Here is a 23,430-nt window from a genome sequence, read left to right as displayed (position 1 = left end):
GAGCAGCTGCATCCTGCTTGCTCTACCTTCAGCGACTTCTAATCTCACCTGACCCGACACTCTCTTCCCATTCACCTAGCACTCCACACATCTAGGCAAAGTTTCTTACATGAAATGGGAATGAGGTGTTCTGACTCGGTCTGTCATACGGTTGGTCCAGCTACCTAGACTGAACCCTCATTCTCCCTTGTAACCCAGTGAGAACCTCTCCCAAAGTCACACATGACTGATAACCTTTTCACAAAACAAAGGGATGCTCTTCAGCAAAGGGAATAAATAAAGGCCCGTAAGACATCTACCCAGAAACTCACTGTGAACACATCCACAGAATGGCTATCTGTTGACCAAGCTGTCAGGTCAGAACTCCCACAGGGAAAATGTTTCAAAAGGGCAGGGTGGATGTCCTGACAGACCAACTCTTTAAAGACTGGGACTAGGGGTATGGTTCAGTAAATACTGTGCTTGTCCAATGTGAGTGATCCTCTCATTTCATGGATTAGTGAAGCAAGATCACAAGAAACCTTGCACTCACTAAGAGCCCTCTGAGGTAAAGTCCATCACGGTGGTTACAAAAACTCGAAATGAGTACCAAATATACCCTTAGTTGAATTCGAACAGTTGTCACAGCTAGCGCTCTTATATACCCCTTTAAAAAGTGCCTATCAAGATGGGCCGGGCGGTGGTGGCGCACGCCTTTAATCCCAGCACTCAGGAGGCAGAGGCAGGCGGATCTCTGTGAGTTCGAGGCCAGCCTGGTCTACAAGAGCTAGTGCCAGGACAGGCTCCAAACCCACAGAGAAACCCTGTCTCGAAAAAACTAAAAAAAAAAAAAAAAAAAAAAAGATGGGTGAAAGGGCAGAGGTTGATTAGGCTCAGTGCTAGAACATCTGCTAAGCATTACACACATCTATAAACAGAGACAGGCAAAATATCAGAAATTGTAGTCATAGAACTCTATAAACTACCATTCATAGAGACCCGAGAGAATCAAAGCATAAATATAAGATGTGGTTAGAGATGACCTGAGGGGGGGGAAAGGCAAACAAAACAAAAACTAACAAACAAAAACTATCCTTCCTCCTAGAGAACTGAAGCAAAAATGTGTGACAGAACCGGAGATTTTATCTAAATCTGTATGGAATTTCACAGTGTTAAATTTAAAAACAATTCATACACCAACAACTGACCTAATCTAATCACCAATAACAAATCAAGCTCACTCTATCCTCCTTCCAATAAACACCAAAGGTGGAAAATGACAATACCTATATCTTTTCTCAGGTCACATTAAAAAAAACAAAAAAAACCTCGTGGGTATTATGGCTGGAATCTGTCTGGTAGCAGCTTTATGTTAAGGTCCAACACATTGGTCAACTGTATTTACCATTCTGTGTGCCTGCCCCTGTAGCATAAATTCTAATTGTTCTTAATAATAAGAATCCAGAGTCGGATATTAAGGGGGTAAAAGCTGAAGGATCAGAGAAGCAGAGCAGCCAACAACTAGAGAGTTCTCACCTCTACCAATGCTCAGACCAAAGGGGTGACCCTGTCTCTAGGAATCCTCAGACTGCTGCTGTCTCTAAAAATCCTCAGACTGCATCTGAGCTCCTGTCTCCTCCCATATTATATTCCTCTCTCTGCCCAGACATATCACTCCTGTCTCCACCTCCCTAGTATTGGAATCACCTTTTTGTGAGTTCTGTTTCTATTTTAGGCAGATTCAATTTTGTGTAGCCCAGGGTGGCCTTGAACTCACAGAGATTCCTCTACCTCTGTCTCTGGAGTACAGGGATTAAAGGTGTGTGCCACCACTGTCTGGCTTCTATGGCTAACTAGTGGTTTAGCTTTGCACTCTGATCTTCTACAAGCCCCATGGAGAGCCAGTCTGCAACAAGTAAGCCAAGGATGAACAGTTTTGTTCAAATTCCATGAGATGCACCTGCCACACTGCTCTTTCTTGGGGAGAGCAGTCCTTCCCATGTGCCTTACAAAATGACCCAGTTGCTTAGCATTTATATATTGAAACCTTTTTCTAAGCATAAAAAAAAAAACCAAAAATCACACACATACACAAATACATAAGTAAATAAGTTTTTTAAAATCTACATAATAATTTGAAGAAACAATCTGCACAATTTGTTCCTGATTTTATTATTCATATGCCCAAGAAGTCTCTGGAGTCTTTTTCAAGTGTTTGACACTGTAAGGCTGTGGCTCTGGCCACAGGGAGAGAATTCACAGGAGCCGAGATGTAGATTACTCAGTATTCTTACACAGCAGGGACACATAAAATCATCAGACAAAAGCAAGTGGCTCTGAGCTGGCCTTATGTGACATTTCCAGCTAATAAAATGCCAAGAGGAATTTACGCTGGCCAGATCACTCTGAGCCAGGGGTGATGGCTCACACCTGTAATTCCAGTACTAGGAAGCTGAGGCAGAGAACTACTTCAATCTTGAGGGCAACCTGGGCTACAAAGTGAGACCCTGCATCAAAATCAAACAAAAAACAAAGTAAAACACCACTGACTAATTTAATGTGGAGAAATAACAGTATCTAAGATCAATGGACCATTCATCAAAAGCTGCAGTTCACTTTACACACCAGTTGTGGTACCGCTGTCACACAACAACAAAGGCCAGCAGGTCCTTCCAGCTGCACACACTCACCTGCAAGCAGACGGACAGAGCTGAAGCTCTTCTCCAGTTTACCCAGGAGGACAGTGAGAAAGCAGTCTGACGACAGAGAGGCAACATCCTGGGAACTCTGGTCATAAACTACCACCTTCTGGTTGTAATCAATGTCAACCTAAAATGCAAATGGGAAGCTTGTTAAGAAGGAAGGTGTGAGCCTTCAGTCCCAGCACTTGGAAGGTGAAAGGAAGAATCAGGAGTCAAGGTCACGCTCACCTAACACAAATTCAAAGCCAGTTTGGACTTCTTGTGACTGTCTCAAAGAGGGATTAGGGCGTAGGGGATGGTTTGAGAAAAATAATCTAACAAGCCACTGGCTTTGTAAAAGCTCACATTTTACTGATTTTGAAACAATGACTTGTTTTCCATTAATAACTTGAATAAAAATCAGATTCAATTAATTTACTGGATATAATTAGCACAGAAGCGGTTAAGTGCTTGTAAAAATTATTTTTTCCAAAGGCAAAATTGATGCCACTTTTATGATGCGCTGAAAATTTGGTAAAAGGGTAAAGTTGACAAATGATATAATTTGCAAAATAAAAATAACAATCCTTCACCTAAAGAAACATGTTAAACCAGGCAGTGGTGGCGCATGCCTTTAATCCCAGCATTCGGGAGGCAGAGGTAGGTGAATCTCTGTGAGTCTGAGGCCACCCTGGTCTACAGAGTGAGTTCCAAAGCTCCAAAGCTATGAGAAACCCTGTCTCTCTGTCTCTCTCTTTTTAACCCTGTCTCTTTAAAAAAAAAAAAAAAAAGAAGGAAAGAAGGAAGGAAGAAAGAAAAGGAGGGAGGGAGGGAAGGAAGGAGGGAGGTTGGTTTGTTAAAATAGCTACTATAGGAGTCTGGCGATCCGAGTTCAATCACTGGGATCTACCAGTCTAGCCTAAACTGCTGAATTCCAAGCTAGGAGGAAATTTCATCTCAAAAGGAGGTAGATTACATTTCCCAGGATAATACCCAAGGTTTTCTTCTGACCTCCATGATGTGTGCGCACATCACTCACACACACACACACACACACACACACACACACGCACGCACGCACGCACGCACGCACGCACACGGTTCCTAGGTAACAAGAAAAAAAGCCTATGTGATAGAAGATGCTGTTCATTAAAAGATGCACTTATCAGGAGTTCAAGGCCATCCTTAGCCATATAGCAACTTTGAGAACAACCTGAGCCATATAAAACTTCGTTTAGAAAAACAAAAGGGGAGGGGAAGGAACAGCCCATGTATGCACAATACTTTATTATTCCAAGAATAATAATTTCCCAAACATAATGCCTCAACCAGTTTTACCACATATGAATGTTAATTCCACTTCTAATTATTAGTTCTTACTTTCAGAGCACATGAAAAGAATGACTTTCAGTGGATTTAGAGAAAGACAAAATGTTGTTTAAATTGATTTCATCGAGACATTAATATACAAATAAATACAGTATATGTCCAAATTACAATAAATTAACTATCATGTAAAATATTATTTTGTCTTCCCCTGACATTTTTGAGACAGGATTTTACTATGTAGCCCAACCTTGCCTTGAACTTGTGGCAATCCTCCCCATTAACCTCCCATGTCAGGATTACATATAGGCATAAGTCACAATGCCTGACTTAGTTTAAAATATTCTTAATGTGACAGTGCGATTGTTAATTTATTTTTAAGTATTGCAAGATTGCTAACATCTAAAAAGAAACCAAAATTTCCTCAAATTACTTTTTGTACTAAAAATGAAGCTTCAATTGAAATTATTTCCTCAATATGTCCATTTAATTTAAAAAGTCATAAAAGAATTTACCTTCTGTTTTGCAGAATGCTGGATAAGTTCTGTAATTAATACTTTGTCCTGTTGCAACCTTCGCTTCATCAGCTTGGAGCAGTTGATATTAATGGCTTCCAAAATGTGGGATGTATTGTACTCCACAAATGGCCGGCTATCAATTAGCAGCACTTTTTCCGTTCCACTTTCCAGCAGAGCCACCAAGCTCTCAGTAACAATTTGAGTTCCAATCATCTCATGGGCCATGACAACAATAAGTCCTCTTTTCCCACCTCGTTCTTTAATTTGCCCCAATGATGTAATGGTGGTGTGCTCAAAGGCTCAGCCACTCCATTGTTAAGAATGTATGAGGTCAGGCTAGTGGTGACTGGCAACACAGAGTTAAACCCATTTCAGCAAGAGCCCTCCAGCTGAATGTCTCTCTTTCCTGTCGATGCACTCTTGCACAGGACTCCTTCCACAAAGCAGCCCCTCACATTTGATTCATAAAGAGATGACGGGAATAACCATCCACAACAAAAGATGCTTTAGGGCAGCCAGGGCATTACATCATCCTTTACCTTTGCTCCCTCACTCCGCAGCTTCACACTGGACTGACAACCTATATGAAGAGAGAAAGAAAGACAGAACACAAAACACGGGGTCAGAAAAATAAGAATGAGTATCAGATTAGAGAGTTGTGACTCATAATATTTACTTCATTAATCTAATTCCCTACTTAATGCATGCTTCATTTGAACAAACAAAAAGATCAAGTAGACAAAGTTTCAAGAGGGAAAAAAGAGTATACTATTAATTCAGTTTTAACCTCAAAATATAAAAACTTCAAGAAAACAATACATAGCATTCATAATTATAATCACCTGAGACCCCAAACTAAATGATTTGTATAAAACTAAAGGGCTAAAAAAAGGCAGGTCAAAGTATTACTATTCCAAATGGTTTTCTTGCATTTTACTTACATATGTCTAAAAACAAAAACAAAAAACCTGCACAGAGCAACAGCAAAGATTTAGGTTAGCAATTCCATATTATTAGGAGAAAAAAAATTTTTCTCCTGGCTTAAGAATTCCTGTGCTGAGTGGACAGGTGCAAACAGTAGCCCCTCGAGAAGGGTCAGAAAGCAAGGCTCCACAAATTTCAGCTACCCTTTAAGAAGAAAGGGATTTAAAAAGAAATGGCTGATGTGTACATCACTGCAGAAGGCCAGTGATGTACACAGCTCTACGGCAGTTGGTTTCACAGCCATAGCCCTGGCCATCTCCTTCCCAAGCCCATCTCTCCATCTCAAGTTTGTTGACCTGTCATAGACTTCCCCTCCAGTTTTCATACCTCATTCTCAGGAGAATCATTGACTTCTAGCCTTAGAAAATTTCTCTCTCTCTCTCTCTCTCTCTCTCTCTCTCTCTCTCTCTCTCTCACACACACACACACACACACACACACACACACACACACACACACACACACACACGGTGGTTAGAAAGAAAAGGACCCCCATAGGGAGTGGCACTACTAGGAGGTGTATCACTGTGGGGGTGGGCTTTGAGGTCTCAAGTTACACCCAGTGTGTCACAGTTGCCTGCAGATCAAGATGTAGAATTCTTCTCCAGAACCATGTCTGCCTTCATGATGCCATGTCCCACCAGGATGACAATGGACTGAACCTCTGAAACTGTAAGCAAGCCGGAACTAAATGTTTTCCTTTCTACAAGTTGCTGTGGTCACGGTGTCTCTTCAGAGCAACAGAAACCCTAACTAAGCCCCTTAACCTAGAACTTGAAGATAGCAGGCAGAGCCTTTAAAATGCTTCCCCTATCTCATCAAACTCTTGTAAGGAACCATTTCCTAAGTAACACTAAGTGAGGTTTAGTGGGTCAGGTCCTAGGCTTTCATATTCTGAGATTTGTATCTCTCCTGGTCCATTTTTTTCTTTATTCCTTTTATTTTTTTAATTTTTTTAATTTTTTTTTTTTTTGGTTTTTTCAAGACAGGGTTTCTCTGTGGTTTTGAAGCCTGTCCTGGAACTAGCTCTTGTAGACAAGGCTGGCCTCGAACTCACAGAGATCCACCTGCCTCTGCCTCCCGAGTGCTGGGATTAAAGGCATGCGCCACCACCGCCCGGCCTGGTCCATTTTCTTTACAAGAAATATTCTCTGTCTAGAAGGAGACATTCGCTGTTAGCAGTCATTAGAGATGAGCATTTGGTGAAAATGGCTTATATTAATTTCTTACTTCCACTCTTCTTGTAGATAAGATGCTCGATTTAACTTTAATAATAAGTAAAACCTTTCTTGTTCCAAGGACAATTTAAGATTATAAATAAATATTTGATTACCTGATTTCAGAACAAGATGGTAGAGATTAAGGTCATATTCTCTCATTTTAAACTTAAATTTCAAGCTCGGGGCATGGAGAAAAAGAGACCAGGCTATAAAGAGAAGTGGCCTGGAATGTACTGGCTTTGTAGCTTCTACGAAATGCAGATGCAGCAGTGACTCTTTTTTCTTCACAACTGCCTAATTTATCTAAGATTCATAAATGAAAGGGACCATCATCAGAAAGAGGGAGGAGGAAAACTGCACTCCAGAAGGAAGCACTGGTGAAGCTGGGCATGACAGCACCTATCTTTAATGCTAGGACTCAAGGGGCTGAAAAAGAAGGAATTTTGAATTCCAGGCCAGTCTGGGCTCTGTGGTTAGAGTCTCTGTCTCAGACGCGGGAGGCAGCACTGGTGAACAAAGCTCACTCGTGTCTGGAATCAAGAAGGCTAGAGACACGGTTCAGTATTGAGAACTCCAGCAGCTCTCACAGAGCCCATCTCTAACTCTACTCCCAGGGCATCCAAGACCTTCTTCTGACACCTTCTCAAGCACCAGGCACACACGTGGTGCACAGACACACATGTAGACAAAACATCGATACACTTAAGTATTTTCTTTTAAAAGAGACATCACTGAGTGACGAAAACAGAATTCCACTCTCCTATAGTCCTTTCTCACAAAGCCTGACAAAGAAGTCCCTGAGAAATCTTATTTTACAAATCCTACATTTAGTATATTGTAAGTCCATGTCTTGTCTACTAACCTGCAACTTTCACTTCAATTAATTTTATTATATTTATTTTCAATACACTTTTATGTCAGTGAGGAATGAGAGTCACCTCTAAGTTCAACTGAAGAAGCTAGAGCAAGAAATTTGTCTTGGCAATCAACAAACTTTAGCAAAGTACCCAACACGTCCACAGGACTGAATACAGTCCTGATTGCTCAGTGACACAGATCAACCAAAGTCCCTACACTGAGGATGCCTGACTTTCAAACCAGAGCTTCTACTGCTGGGTTACCCAGTTTTCTCTCTGGACGGGGGAAGAATGATGTGACTTGTACACAAGGTGCCCAGAGAGCACAGAAAGCAGAAATCTGAGAACAAGAGCAAGCTGATTCCACCCACAGCACTGGGTCTCTGAGTGTGGTTGGCTCCTCTCAGTGATAAAATCAGGATGAGACACAGCAGGGATCTGGGTTAGGAGATCGAGACAAAAAGAGAAGATAGCAAACACGCACAAGCTGAATCAGAAAATGCTCGTCTTTGCTCCCCTTCAGCAGACAGTTCTTCAGGCATGAAATGGCCCTAGCTGGCTCCTGCAGATACAGAAAGACTCTTGTCCTGACCAAGAAAGGATCTTTCTCTGCTCAGTCACTCTAACACGGGATATAACTTAAGCACAGGAACGAGAGTGAAGTACATTTGTACACATTTAGTACTGGGCCGAAGTCAGCTGGAGTTCTCTTGTCCCTTTACACCCAGATCTGATTTTCTGTAGTCCTAACTTGAATATGTGACAGAAGCCTGACAAAGGGCTGGAGAGAGTGAGGTATCGATGATCTTAACCTCTTTTCTTTATCAATAGAAAATTTTAACGAAATACTCACAGTCTGCTTCTACCCCGCAGGCTGGGTATATCTGTGGATAGAGTACACCTGCTTATCCAGAAATTAAAAATTCTCTTCAATTATTGTTGAAGAATGCCAATACCCTGAGATCAGAGGTCTATTTGTGGTGGCTTTGTTTTCAGACTTTTTTTTTTTTTGCTTAATGTGGGATTTTAAAAGGGCAAGCAAATAGTTCATTGTTTGCAAAACAATCCAACTAACTTCACCTCCAAACTTCCTCATTCTCTGCCTCATGTCTGTGGGTGACATGTCTGATGTGTCTGTGACTATGCCACAATTAGCATGCAGAGGTCAGAGAGCAACCTTTGGAGTTGGCTCTCTCCTCCCATTGCATGAGGGTCTGGAGTCTGAAGCTCAGGTTGTTAGGCTTCTTGTACAGCAAATGCTTCTATCGGATAAGCCATCTTGACAGTCCTCCTCAAAATTTCTACTCAAAGTTCAAGGAATAAATATTCTTAAACTGAATCACACGAGCATAAATTCTTTTTCGTTTAATTTTTTTTAAACTCTCCACCCTTGTGACCCCGCCCCAAAAAAGAAGAAAAAAAAAGTCCAATTTGTTCTACAATATACTCACTCATGGTCAAACTCCCCGTGGTCAGATCCTTCCCCACCTGTACCCCCCACCAGAAGCCGTCAATTTTGGAGCTATACTCCAGCATCCTGATCACTAATTTTAAGAGCTCTCTTCGATGGTTTTCGATCTAGGCTGTTAACTTTTTGGAGGTGAGGGAGGATAGGGGTTGTCACAGAAGCCTTCTATGTCCCCCTTTCTCAACTGTGAGTCTGTAGTCAATATTACAAAAGTAGTTTCTTTGCCCTTTACAGTCAGCAGGAACACAGATCATGCACTTACACATGGTTTTCGGCAATAGCATAGACCATGACATCCACATGGTCTCCAGTGCCAGCATGTGCTACGAACTTCAACACGGTCTCTGGATAGCACAGCACAGGCCATTGACACCAGCATAACCCTTGGTGGCAGCACAGGCCACAGACACCAATATGGTCCCCAGTGATAACCCAGCCCATAGACATCAACATGGCTTCAGGTGGCAACACAGAAAACAGACATCCGCCAGGCTTTCAGTGGTAACACGGGCCACAGACATCAACATGAACCCCAGCTGCAGCAGAACCACGGACCCAGACACGGCCTTATTGGCAGCACGGCCCTTCAAACACCAACATGGTTTCAGGCAGCAGCACAGACCACAGACATTCACATAACCTTCAAGTAACATTGACCACAGACATCAAAGAAGCCTCCGGCTGAGTTTAAATTCTTATAACCTACTACTTAGCCAAATTTTAAAGCTTTTACTTCCTTCTATTTTTCATATATATTTAAATGGTTGAAAAATCTAAAATTGCACGCATAACATGTCTACAAGTTGGATCTTGATGAGAGTGTTACAAATTGTCACAAGACTGAAACTTCTAACACTATTCTGAGGTTTTTTAAATGTGTTACGTTGTAGATGCTTCTTATCTGTTTTTTTAAACACATAACTGGAGACCACTGTTCTTCCTAAGATTTTTTAAAAATAAGCATAGAAAACAAAAATGTTATTTTTTTCTCCTTTGTTCAGATAAGTTCACCGACTATAGCTTTTATATCTTGCTTTTTTTCATTCACAAGACTAATAAAAAAATAAAACATTTCATCTCATTAGAAACCGAACCAATCAATATACCCATAAGTCTTCTATATATACCATTTCAGAAATCTAAACGAAATATGTAGATAACAAACTTAAAAGACAATGCCCTCTTTCCCCTAGAACTATATCTGTTCAATTAGCTCTGTATCTAGGTACCTAACAACTAAAGACAACTATGTTTTGGTCCTGGAGAAGTGATGTCATGGTTAAGAGCATTTGCTGCTCTTGTAGGGGACCTGAGTTCAGCTCCCAGCATCCACAAGGTAGCTCAAAGTTGCAGGGAAGTCAACAACTACTTCTGACCTTTGTGGACACCAGGCAAGCACATTGTATGCACACATGCATTCAGGCAAAACACTCATACCAAAAAGGAGAAGCAAAGAGAAAAAAGAAAGAGGAGGACGGGAGAAAGCAGGCAGGCAAACTGACCTTTTTGTAGGCTGAGGAAATAGCTCAGTGGGTAAAGCGCTTCCTGTACAAGAATGAGGACCTGAGTTCAGAACCACAGCACCTACATAACACCAAACAGGTACTGTAATCCCACTGCCCCTTCAATAGGATGGAGGCAGACACAGGAGAATCCTCAGAAAATAACAAACCAGAAACCTGATGTATGCAATAGTGAACAAGAGATCACAGTCTGAAAGGCAAGAATCCACACCTGAGGCCATCCTCCGACATCTGACGTGTCGTGGTGGCATGTGCACCATACTCAGATACACCAACACACACATCATACACGTACACAAAGATTAAAAGATTAAGAAATACCGTTCCTAGTATAATTTACATTTCATCAAATAATTTATGCTGTGACAGCTAACATCAAACACTGAATAACTTACCCCTTAAATTTATAACTTTAGTAGTTTTATGTAATATATTTAATGTTTAGATTCATCAAAATTTACTCTATAAATAACTCTGAAATACATCAGTCAAACATACTACTGACTTTGTTGTGAGTGGAAAGGTGGAGTTTATTGGGCGGAGGAAGCTCATCGGCGGGGCCACGCGCTGGGTGCTCCTCATTCCCCGGCCCCTGGGAGGGTCTGAGACTGGGGCCCCCGTGGCCCTAACAGGGCCCTCCACGAGTGGGGAGGTGAGTTCCCAGAGAGCAGGGCTCCGCGCGCGGGCAGACTGGGCAGGAGAGGCCCGCACCCCCATGGCGGGCGGATGCCCCCCTCGCCTGAGCTTGGAACAGACTCATGGCCGGCGGCGCGAGTTCAATGGCTGAGGTGAGGCACACGCCTCATAACCCAATTCAGACTACTCTCCCCCGCCCGCAAAAAAAAAAAGTGAAGTTTATTTTATTAAAAGAACAATATAAAGATTAATTTTTAAAAAGCACCAACTATTTGCCTTTAACGTAATTAAGAGGAAGACATTTGAGTTGACTTTCCTCGGTACATGCAGCCAGCAGTGTATATAACTAGACTCCCCACCCCCACCCCAGTTCTAGGGATTTAACCCAGGGTCCTCATGTGCACTAGGTAAGCATCTTCACCTCAGCTGTATTATCCTATTCTGGTTTGTTTTGCTTTGTTTGTTTGGGTTTTTTGTTGTTGTTGTTGTTTTGGGTTTTTTTTAACTTTCTATTTTGAGGGGATCTTGTAAAGTTTTCTACACTAGTCTTGAACTTGCTCTGTAGCCTAGGCAGTCTTGACCTTGCAATTCTCCTGCCTCAACCTCCAGAGAGGTTGTAGCTCTGTAGCCCCAGATCTTGCTAGGACCTCCCCACCCCCAGATTATTATTAAATGAGTCTATTAAACATTTTCTTAGATGAAGCCTTTTTCTCTTAAACTTTCCAATAACACGACCATGATTCCAAGGTCAGTCAAATGAGGACATAAGCAACTGCAAAACTAGAAAGTTCCAGGTGCTAGAGAGATGCTCAATGGTTAAGAGCACTGAATGCTCTTTCGAAGGACCCGGATTCAATTTCCAGGACTTACATGGCAGCTCACAACTATCTGTAACTCCAGTTCTTCTGGCACTCTTACACACATATGCAGGCAAAACACAACTGCACATAAAATTACAAAAAATTCCCCTTTTCCTTCTAGTCGTGATAACAATAAGGTCTGCTACTGGGTACTGCTGCCTTGAACTCACCCACATGGCCTAAGACAAGCAGGGTAAGAAAGGAGGCCCCACAAACATTTCAAAATGGCATCTGGAAAGTGTTAGAAGGCAGAGCAATTGGGTTCTTGCTCTACATTCAAACGCACATTTTAAGTATTTCCTTTACAAAGGGAAATGCTCAAGGAAGGGAGAGCATCCCTATGCCCAAATGGTGCTTCCAAGACCCATTCTTGAAGAAAAAGATTCAGTCTTGTTTGTGGGACTAGAGTTCAACTTCAAATTCTCAGCAAGTCATGGGAGAAGGTTAGAATCAGGTGAGAAGTCTATTAAACTAGACTTAATTTCCTCTCCCCCACCAATAAAAATCGACGAAACAGACTACAAAATAAAAGAGACTTTTAGGGGAGTTCTAAAGGGATGCTAGTAACAGGAAACAGTACAAGTCTACAGGGAGGACTAGACTCGCTGCCGGGAAGCCGGCAAGAACACCTTAGGCTTTGACTGTTGTATTTGTGGAGTTCAGAGAACCGACAGACGGCTGAGTGTATGGTTTAATAGCAGAGTGAGGCCCTGAACCAATCCCCAACACTGTCGGTATAAAAATTCTAAACCAAAAACCTGACGGAAATTCAGAGATCTCATGTTAGTAAATATGTTCAATTAAAACCCACCCTAACCAAAACAGCCTTGAACATGTTTTGTCCACATTTTCTTATCCCAAACCAGAAGACAAACACTGACACGCGATGGTGTATCAGAAGAGACTGCTTGAAGCAGCTCTACCCAGACAACCAGCGAAGACATGGAAACAAAAGCACAGTAAAGCCAGCCTCCCACTGACAGGCAGCACTGCTAAAAGCGGTCACCGCGTTCAGGCTGTTTTCACGTTGTTCCCGGAGAACCACAGAGGAGGTGGAACAGCAGCTCACTTTCAAAGATTAACTCTCCTTTGAGACATAACCAGATCTGAGGACCCTGTCTTGAAAAACCAAAAAAAAAAAAAAAAAGTTTCTGCTAGCCAGGAGCAGCATATTCTCGGGACTGGCTCAGCAGGAGCTTATGTCTTCCTTCTCAGCATTGTTTCCTGTTTGCTTAGATGACCTGTGTTCCCTGACCCACCTGAGCCCTGATCCTTCCCACACTACCTTCCCCTTTCCTCCATCACCCATGCTCCTGCACCCACAGCTCATGCTTCCTCCTAGCACCCTGAAAACTTAAGGTCCTGCCCACTAGAAGAGGAGCCTGGATATGGGGTGGTCATCTGGGAAAGGGAATGCAAGGATTCCTAGGAGGGAGCCACCAGGCAAGAGGAAAAGGTTTACTCTGGGAGCACAGAAAATGTTCTGGAAGGCTTTTCATGATAGAGGTAAGCTGGTGGTGAGGAGAGATTTACAAGTTAGAGTCAAGGGAGACTAATGTGTACATCCTGGTCCTCCTGAGCATCTCCCGGACAGGTTGTAAACAAGTCAGTTAGTGATTACTGGACACCTAAAATGTGCCAGATACTGCGTTGGAAATGTAGCAATAAATAATAACTGTTCGTTACAAATTATAAATGTAAATGGATTACCTAGTTATATATTATGCAAGTAAAAAATTCTTGCCATCTTAGAATTTAATACTGGGGTGCTGAGTAATTTTTCCATTACTCTAAGAAAATCTGGCTGGGTGGCACACACCTTTAATCCCAGCACTTGGGAGGCAGAGGCAGGCAGATCTCTGTGAATTCATGGCTAGCCTGGTCTACAGTGAGTTCCAGCACAGTCAGAGCTGTTATTATAGAGAACCCATCTCGAAAAACCAAAACCAAACGACTAAAAAAACCTACTGAAACAATTAACTCATTAAAAGAAAATATTGTGTATTTATATGCATGTCCATGCTTATGGTGCCAGGGGTCAACTTTAGGCGCCATTCATCAGATGCTATTCACTTTGTTTTTTTGAAACGGGCTCTCACTGCAACTTAAGGCTTGTAAATTAGGATAGACTGGCCAACCAGAAACCCCAGGGATCTTCCTTTGTCTTCCCAGAGCTGGGATTATAAGTACCATCTTTCCCAATATTTATTATTATTGTTTAAAACAATCTTTAAGTTTAAATATATTTTGATCATATTCTTCCCCTCCCCCAACTCCTTCCAGATACTCTCCCCCCACCTACCCAACTTTAAGTTCTTTCTCAAAACAAAACCTAATATAACAAAATCCCCCACAATCACCACACACACACACACACACACACAAAAAAATCCTACCAAACTATAGGTAAATAAAAACGCACACACACGCGCGCGCGCACACACACACACACACACACACACACAAAACAACCAATGTGGAATTCCTTATCAACCCCTGAACATGAGGTCTGTCCTGGAGTGGTTGATACACCCAGTGTCACTCTATTAAAGAAAACTAATTTTTCCCTCTCCCAGCAGGGATAAGTGACTATTTAGTTGTTAAATTTTACCCTAGTGGCTAGATTTTCATTCACTCATTCATTTAAAAAAAAAAAAAAAAGATAAAACAAAAACTATCACATTGAAGTTGGAGAGGCCGGTGGGTTTCTGTAAGGTCAAAGCTAATCTGGTCTACAGGGCTAGTTCCAGGACAACCAAGGTACACAAAGAAACTCTGCCCCAAAAAAACAAAAAGCAAATACAAGATTCAGAAACCTACTCACATTCACACACTCAGGAATAATCCCGTAAACACTGAACTGGAAGCTGTAACACATGCACAGAGGACCCGCTAAAGACCTGTGCAGGCCTGAGCCCATGGGAGCTGTGCTTGCGCTGATTTAAAAGACTTTGTTTCCTTGGTGTCCTCCATCCTCTATGGCTCTTAGGCTCTTTTTACCTCCTCTGCTGCAGGGGCTGGGGGGCAGGAGGTGGAGGGATTTGACGGAGACATCCCATTTAGAGCTGAGTGTTGCAAGGTCTCTCAGTCTGCATAATGTCTGGCGACAACATATCCAGCATTTTATGTGGGTGCTGAGTGTTGATCTCAGGTCCTCAGCTTGCATAGCAAGTGGTTTACTGACTGTGCCATTTCTCCAGTTCCTAAAAAAGCTATCTGGCTCAGAGTTTTGGAAACTCCAGTCCAAAATTGAGCAGATCCATTGCTCTGGGTACTTCTTGTGGGCATGTCAAATAGCAATGGGCAAGAATGTGAAGTTAGGCAAACTTCCCACACAGCAAACCTGCATGCAAAAAGAAGCTGAGGCCCCACAATCCCTTTTGAAGGCATGTCTCTTGTAACCTAAAATTTTCCCACTAAGATCTTACATCCGAATGGTTCTACTACCTCCCAAAAATATTAACTTGGGGACTAAGTCATTAATAGATGAGCCTTTGGGAGGGAATTTAAAATGCAAATTCTAGGAGGTACATATAATAAGCAAAATAAAATATATGGTAGTGGGAAGTCTATGGAGAAAAACTAAAGCAGAGGTAAGAGGGGAGAGATGCTAGAAGAGGCTCAGGCCGACCAGAGCCTTCCTCCGAAGGGATCACCAAAATAAAATCATGAAGGAGGTGAGAAAGCAAGTTAAGAGGATACCTGGAAGACTGCAGCTCTGCACCAAAAGCTTAGTTGAAAATAATGAAGACACTGACCAAAATAATCCTGAATTAGGCAAATTCTAGTAAAAGATATAGCAGATACTCAGTTTTTCTTCAAAACTATGGCTGTATTTACTGGAAATGACACATTTCCAGAGAACTAAGATTTCAACTTTAGTGTGAAATATATACAAGAATGTATGTAGGTGAATCCACACACATACTAAAGAAACTGAAAGCATTTTCTTCCTTTAGTACCGCAAAGGAAGGCGCTGCGGTTCCTAAATTAATGTATGTCTTAGCCAAGAAATAAAGAAACTGTACGAGAAAGATTGCAAGTTTGCACAGTACACAGCTTCTAAGAACACAAATGTTTATATATAGTCAGAGTCTTGAGGGGTTTTGTTTTTGGTTTTTCTTCTTGTTGTTTTTGTCAAGGAATGGAGTAAAATTTAACAGACACTAAGCAGGATAGACATGAAAAACCTATATAAGAAAAACTTTTAAAAATCTCTTCACTAAAATAGAAATGTTTTCAAGATGTCCTTCTTGTCAAAGGATGGATCAAGTAACTCAAGAACTGGTATTCAAGGGGTTGGTAACAGTAACTTCAGAACCTCTATCGGTATGCAGAACCTTTGGCCAATTCACCATAACAAAATCCACTGTGAGAAAGACAGGCATGCTTCGCTGATGGAAAAGCTAAATTGCCACCATGTGCTAAGTCAGGGCAAACGTGGATAACCTAGAAGTAGTCTAACAGAAGAAAGGTTATAATTTAACTTCTCAGAGAGTGTCAGCAGCCCTAGGAGCAAGCCATGAAATGTAGTATGTTGGCACACGCCTTCGAGTCCAGCACTTAGACGGTAGAGACAGGAGAATTAGGTACTCAAAAGTCATCCTTGGCTATGAAGGGAGTTTGAGGCCATTCTAGATACACATGAACTTGCCTTAAAAAAAAAAAGGAAAGCATTAGCAAATGACATTACACACACACACACACACACACACACACACACACACACACACACACCTACCTTGCTATATTTCTTAGCAAGACTGACTTAAAAAAAAAAGTTGGTGTGAGTGGACAAACTGGAAGATGAACTAATACAATATATGAAAGTTGATGTTAGCCCTCAAGGGGTAAAAGCCTAGCTGTAGCTTCAGAAAAGAACTTTTTTGTAGGTATAGTATTTGCCCAACATGCTCAAGGATCTCAAGAAACAATACACAAACACACACACACACATGCACATACTCAAAATTCTTTTAAAAAGTCTAAACAAATGTGAAAACTAAACTTTAGTGTGTATGTTTGTATATGTGCAAGTGTTTGTGTGTGCACACATGTGTGTGTTTGCTAGGGCCTAAACCTTATGAATGTAAACTCTGTCTACAGCACTGAGTTTTATCTCGGCTGCCCAGAAAACTAAAGGTTAAAGCAAATACTTGTGACTAGAAACTTGAATTATAAAGCACATCAATCAGTTGGGGTATACTTTTAATAAAGTACTAATACTCTTAAAATGTATTTCGAGTGTTAAAAGTTTCCAAAGCAAAGCTGCTTAAACAAATCACAAATGTAATAGAGTATGACTTTTCATTCCTCACCAAAAAGATGCAAATTCTCCTGGCAAAGTAAAGCAGTAGGCTTAGGTCACCATTGTCAGCTCCTAAGTAGACAAGCACAACAAGGCTCGAACACATTCCAGGCATGGCCTTCAAGCACAGACCACACCTGCTTCCAAGGCCCTGGGGCTAAAAATAATTCTGGAGCCTCAAAAATGGGAGGCCAGCCAGGCCCAGGGGTAACTGCTGGCCCCTTGCTCAGCTCCACTCAGGGAAAGCAGGAGCTATAAAACTGTTCACACACACACACACACACACACACACACACACACACACACACACGCTTCCTTCTCTAAGTTTCTGTGCCAAGCACCCACAACTCAGGCCAGCTCAGTTTCTTTGCAGCTTCCAAACAAAACTAATCCTAGGAGTTTAGAAAAAATAAATAAAAATGAGATTTCATGATGTATTGTTTTTTAAAGAAAAAAAATTGGACAGGACTCAGAAGACCTTGTTCCTCATTTCAACTTTACCAAAATGCTCAGTGGCCACCCAGAACATGCCACTGCACTCTCCCAAGCCGTGTTAGTACACTCTGTAGAGTAACATCTGACATGACTTCACTAACAGAAAGACACCACTGTGAGCGTCTTATGATCTAGAAAGAGCCAGAACAGGAAGGTGCCAGGGATGCTCTGATCACCCAAGTCATGTAAAAAATGTCACAATTTATATCCTCACATTAAAAGGATAACTCTGGGGCAATGGGTCCACAACCAGCAGAGAAATTGTTCCAAATCATCCCTTTTATGGATAGGGACTCCCAAGGCTTGATCTGCAATAACTATTTCCACTTCTCTGCCATGTAGCCCAGAAAGATGGTTAACAACATTGTTTACCCCCTGCAGGAGCCTAGGCTATACTAATTCTAACATCACTGCATCTGTCCACACACCGTACGCACGCATGCACACACGCATACAGTAGGTACTGAGAATTTAATGGCATAAGAAAGCTATACCACCAGGGAGCGAACCATGGAGTGACAGGGTCAGGGCCTGGGCAGAACAGCGGAAGCAGAGACCAAACACTTGCAAAGCCAGGGATGCTGCCTGACCTCTTGGCCACTGTCCACTCCGTCCTCTTCACTGTGCAGCTTTTCCCTGTGATGGTTTCAGCCTCTCATCTAACTCATTTCCCTGCCTCTCCTTTGTTCTACGAAGCTGTCATCTCCTCTTATCTCCCTTGCTCTCTCTTCACTATTATAACTGAGCCTCTAGCATTCAGGTTAAACTCTTACCATTAATTCATTTTATGTGGTGGTATTTCAGGTTTTTTTGGGGGGGGGTGCCAACGCCTTTGATATGTTGCTATTATATCAAGTAAGCACAACTCTTCAGACTATTTTGACATAGTCACCAATGAGTCTGGTGTTCTAAAACACTTAAAATCTTTATTACTATAAAACATTTTTTAAAATAAAGTGTTATTTTAAAGGGGAGGTTAAAAAAATTTCAGCATACATCGCTGGCTCCACAAATTAACTCCCCGCCTTCCGCTTTCATCAGCCCCGAAATACTGTGACGATCTAGATACCAAGGCCAGGCCTCAACCTAAACCTCAGAGGAAGATTCTTGAGGCTTCCACAGCTGGATATGTAGAAAATAACAATACACAGATTAGTTTACAATCTATTAAAATATGAGCATGCACGGACAAAACCAGCTTCATCGAGGGTGTGATGGCACCTGTGGCCCTGCCAGCCGCCTGACCCTCCAACCTCTCGTAAGCCACTAGTTTCAGCTGAGCACAACCTGACCCAGAAGGAACATCAGAGAAACAAGAAGGCCAGAACACACGGTGCTCATTGCAAGCCATGTAGCTTGACTCCTATACAAGTCTAGCAATACAATTTAAAAAAATAAAACATATTTTATATATACCAGATTATATACCACAGAAAATATCTGCAGAGTCGGGGGGGGGGGGGGGAGACTGTCCAGAAAACACCTATCCTACAATGCAAGCCTGAGAGGATGTCATTTCCGCCTTCTATTCTTCAGGTAATTGTCTAAGAGATCATCAGCCATCTTCACACAGCAAGATGGCCCTGCCCTCTATAACCCAGAGGTGACGTTAGGTTCAGACATGCCATATACAGCAAATACTGCTCAAGTTTCAATTTCCAGCTGAAAAACATCAATGTCAGCACTGGCTTATCTTACAGTAATAAAAGGCATTGTGGGAAAAGCAAAAGAGACAGCTAATCTCTTGTAAGTATAAAATAATTAGTTATAGCTGAAATGACATTTTGAACAAATATAAAAAAAAAAGAAAGCCTTCCTAGAAAAACCTTACTTTCAAGATGACTTTCAGGAGGAAAATTGGGACATGAACCCAGAGAGAGATGAGGAAGAAAGTTCCAAATGGAATAAATGTATGAACACCAAAGGAGACACAAACAGATTTTCCTGGCTGGAGCACTATGGTGATATTTTGTTTGTGCTTTAACAAACAAAGCTTGCCTGAAGATCAGAGTGCTGAGCTAGCCACACAAGTTAGCCATAGAGGTCAGTAATGGTAGCACACACCTTTACTCCCAAACTCAGGAGAGGAAGACAAATCTCTGTGAGTTCAAGGCTACCCTGGGCTATACAAAATTGAATCAGTCTAAAAGAGAAACAGAGACAAGACAAGCAATGGCGGTTCACACTTTTAACTCCAGCACTAGGGCGGTGATATGGCTGAGCAGAGGGAGAAATAAAAGGTGAGAAGAGACAGCTCAGGATTCAGTCTGAGGATTTCATAGAGATAAGAAGCTGGCTACCCTGCTTCTCTGATCTTTCGGTTTTCACCTCCTAATATCTGACTCTAGGCTTTTACTGTTAAAACCAATTAGAATCAATTAGTTACAAGCCAGGTGGTGGTGGCACACGCCTTTCATCCCAGCACTCAGAGGCAGAGGCAGGTGGATCTCTCTGAGTTCAAGGTCAGCCTGGTCTATAGCGTGAGTTCCGTGACAGTCAGGACTGTTCACAGAGAAACCTTGTCTTGAAACAAACAAACAAACAGCTATAAAGCATAGACTGTATCAGTGCACAACAAAATAAGTTAAGGTGGAAGGGGTTAGCTGGTTAAGCATCCTGGAAGGCTGGAAGGCATATGCCATAAAAGCCACTATAGACTGTACGAAATATAAAGTGAAAACATACCTGGAAGAGTTTCACTTGGTAACAATGGACAGAACAGAAATCTGAAGCGAGGAGACGTAGATACAGCCCAGCCCCCATGATTTAGATGAGTAAGAAGAGGCTCAGCCTGACAAGGAAGGAAAGCACTGAGAGAATGCTGACGATCTCAATCTAAGGCACTGTGCCTGGTACTAAAGCACACCTTCGTTAAGTTACAGATCTGTGAGATCTTGGTACCCTAATCTGACCCTGCTTCAGATGAGTATTATAAAACTAAATGAGCATTATTTCCAGATTCAATTTCTGTTTACAAATAAAATGAACTGGGCATTTAAAAGAGGTTAAAATAAGTTAGGCATGGTGGTATTACACATCTATAAAGCCCAGCAATCAGAAGACTGAAGCAGAAGGATCTTGAGTTCAAGGCTACCCTAAGCTATATTAAAGACACTGGTTTAAAAAAAAAAAAAAGATGAAACTAAATTCTGGCATAACAATTCTCTTCTGTAAGTCAAGTAAATACACACTATATACCCACTCTCCCTCCCTCCGTCTCTCCCTCCCTCCCCCTCTCTTTCTCTCTCTCTTACACACACATACACACACACACACACACACACACACACACACATACACACAGAGTTTCATCTTCAGGCCCTGAATTTTTTGTTACTCTTAATTCATGTGATGCTAAGAATGTTCAAAGGAAGAAAGATAGAAAGATACAAAAACTAAAGAACTGTGTTCTATTTTCTCAATAAACTAAGTAATGTTATTCTTCATCAATCATTATCCAAAATCAGTTTTATTGCATTGCCATGGGATTCATTCAATGGTAAAGGGGTAGTCTAAAAAAATTGCCTAATTACAAATTTCTATGTCAATAATGCTACAAGCTTCATGAGTACTCATGTGCCACGATTTAAAAATGAAGTCTCCCTCTCCCTGCCCCTTGCCCGCAAAGACTTGGTCTGAAGCTGATGGATGTGATCACTGAAAAGTGACTGGCACATCCCCCGTTTGTCAGGTAGAAGCAGCAGAGTCATTAGAAGTTCGAGTCCATTCTTGGCTACATAGTGACTTGGACAGCAACCTGATCTAACTGAGACTGTCACAACAGCAACAACAAATGACAGCTCAAGCACTCAGAGGTCAAAGATAGGAGGATAGCCACAAGTTCAGAGCTAAGCACACTAAGACCCTTTCTGGGGTGAGGGGGGGATAACTGGACATGAACATTTTCATAACAAGATGACATTATTGGGAAGTGGTGGAGAAAATGTGCCACTGAGAAGCCCTGGAAAGATACAAACTTGTTCGTGTCCTTTTCCTGTCTCCGTGCTTTCTGGCTGTCACGACATGAGCGCCCTCTTTCACCATACCTGTCAACCACCATGTTTTCTTCCTCATGTCAAGGCAAAGGCCAACCAAGCACTGACTGAAACCCTAACCAAAATAAATCCTCCTTTCAGAGTGTTTCTCTAGCAAAGGTGTATTACACACAAAGCAAAGCAAGTAGACAGGTATGGGGCAATGTTTCTTTTTCCATATGTAAAATTAGGAAGAAAGGCATAAGGGAAATTTGGTATAAAGCAGATTATAGGTTTCATGAAACTGTTAAGGTTTTACACTAAAATACCTGATTTCACCATCTCATCTGATATGTAGTGAATGACATAATAAGACCTCAAGAATAATTTTCAGTTTTACTGTTTAATCCTACTGTGTCAACTCCCAATTAGGTTCAAAAGAAACATTATTTGCTAGTAACACATTTAAGTATCACATAGCACTAAGTTACAGCAAAGGTATTTTAAGCACAATACAATGAATGTTGAGCAGTGCTGGGGTTAGAACTTTGTTAATCTGCAAAACCCTAAGGAAAACAGCACATGGTTAGGAGTACAAGTGTTTTCATTAATTGGGTACCATGTATGTTCAACTTATAACATATTTCCTACTTCCATCCAGCCACAAGAATTACTTGGGAACTTGGTAAAACTACCCATCCAATCTTACATCTGGAGATTAATTCTTGAGTCTACAATGCAAATGTGAATTCATATTATTAAAAATGTCACTAGAGGTCCATAGGATCAGGCAAAAATACTGTCAAGTATATCTTTGGCCTTTCAATGTTCACATTGATTCAGTTGGTAAAATGTACAGATTTTGTCTTTCTCACCTAAGGACATAAATGTACAAAATTAGATTTGAAATTAAAATGCTGACAGGATAAGCCAGGCATAGTGGTGTATGACTGTTAGTAACCCCAGCCTTCAAGAGGTTTGGACAGGAGTATAAGAAATCCAGGGTCATTCTCAGCTACAATGTAAATTTAAGGCTATTCCTGGGCTATCCTGGGGGGCGGGGCATAACAGGCATTTTTTGGATAGCCAGACCCCAAAGGAGACTTATTATTAATTATGAAAGGTCAGCCTTATCTTAGGCTTGTTCCTGTCTAACTCTTTTAACTTAAATTAACCCATTTTTATTAATCTTTTATTAATCCATGTGCTGCCCTGAAGCTCGTTGATCTCATCTATGAACTGTCCATCCCGCTTTCCTGCTTCCTCTGTGTCTGGCTGGTCCCTGGCTGCCCGGGGCCTGGCTCCCTTTTCTCTGTCCCTCCTCTGCCTAGCTATTGGCCATTCAGCTTTTTATCAGACCAATCAGGTACCTTAGGCAGGAGAGGTGAAACAGCAACACATCCTTACATAAAGGAATATTCTATTGCACAATGGGTGGGGGTAGCAGGTGGCACATGGCACACACACTGAAGACCTTCAGACGCAAAGGCATTCTGCTTCTCCGGTGTCACTGTGAGGTGACACCATGACCAGGGCAGTTTACACAGGAAGTTTAACTGGAGGTGTGCGTACAACCTTAGAGGGCTAGTCCATTCCAGTGT

General features: G+C 41.7%; 1 protein-coding gene across 1 annotated transcript in view; it reads right to left on the bottom strand.

The window, feature by feature from the left end:
- The window catches only part of Dusp16 (dual specificity phosphatase 16), a 79,399-nt gene that overhangs the window by 38,694 nt on the left and 17,275 nt on the right, over nt 1-23,430 (bottom strand). The window contains exons 2-3 of the mRNA XM_075982509.1: nt 4,502-5,084; nt 2,670-2,808 (exon numbers count right to left, since the gene is read on the bottom strand). Of these exons, the coding sequence (XP_075838624.1) occupies nt 2,670-2,808; nt 4,502-4,729 (367 nt within the window). The 5' untranslated portion in view covers nt 4,730-5,084. The remainder of the gene's footprint in view (nt 1-2,669; nt 2,809-4,501; nt 5,085-23,430) is intronic.

This window comes from Microtus pennsylvanicus, chromosome 8, assembly GCF_037038515.1.
Source record: "Microtus pennsylvanicus isolate mMicPen1 chromosome 8, mMicPen1.hap1, whole genome shotgun sequence".
NCBI classification, from domain to species: Eukaryota; Metazoa; Chordata; class Mammalia; order Rodentia; family Cricetidae; genus Microtus; species Microtus pennsylvanicus.
Note: the sequence above shows the minus strand (reverse complement) of the source record. Positions and strands in the feature narration are given on the sequence as shown.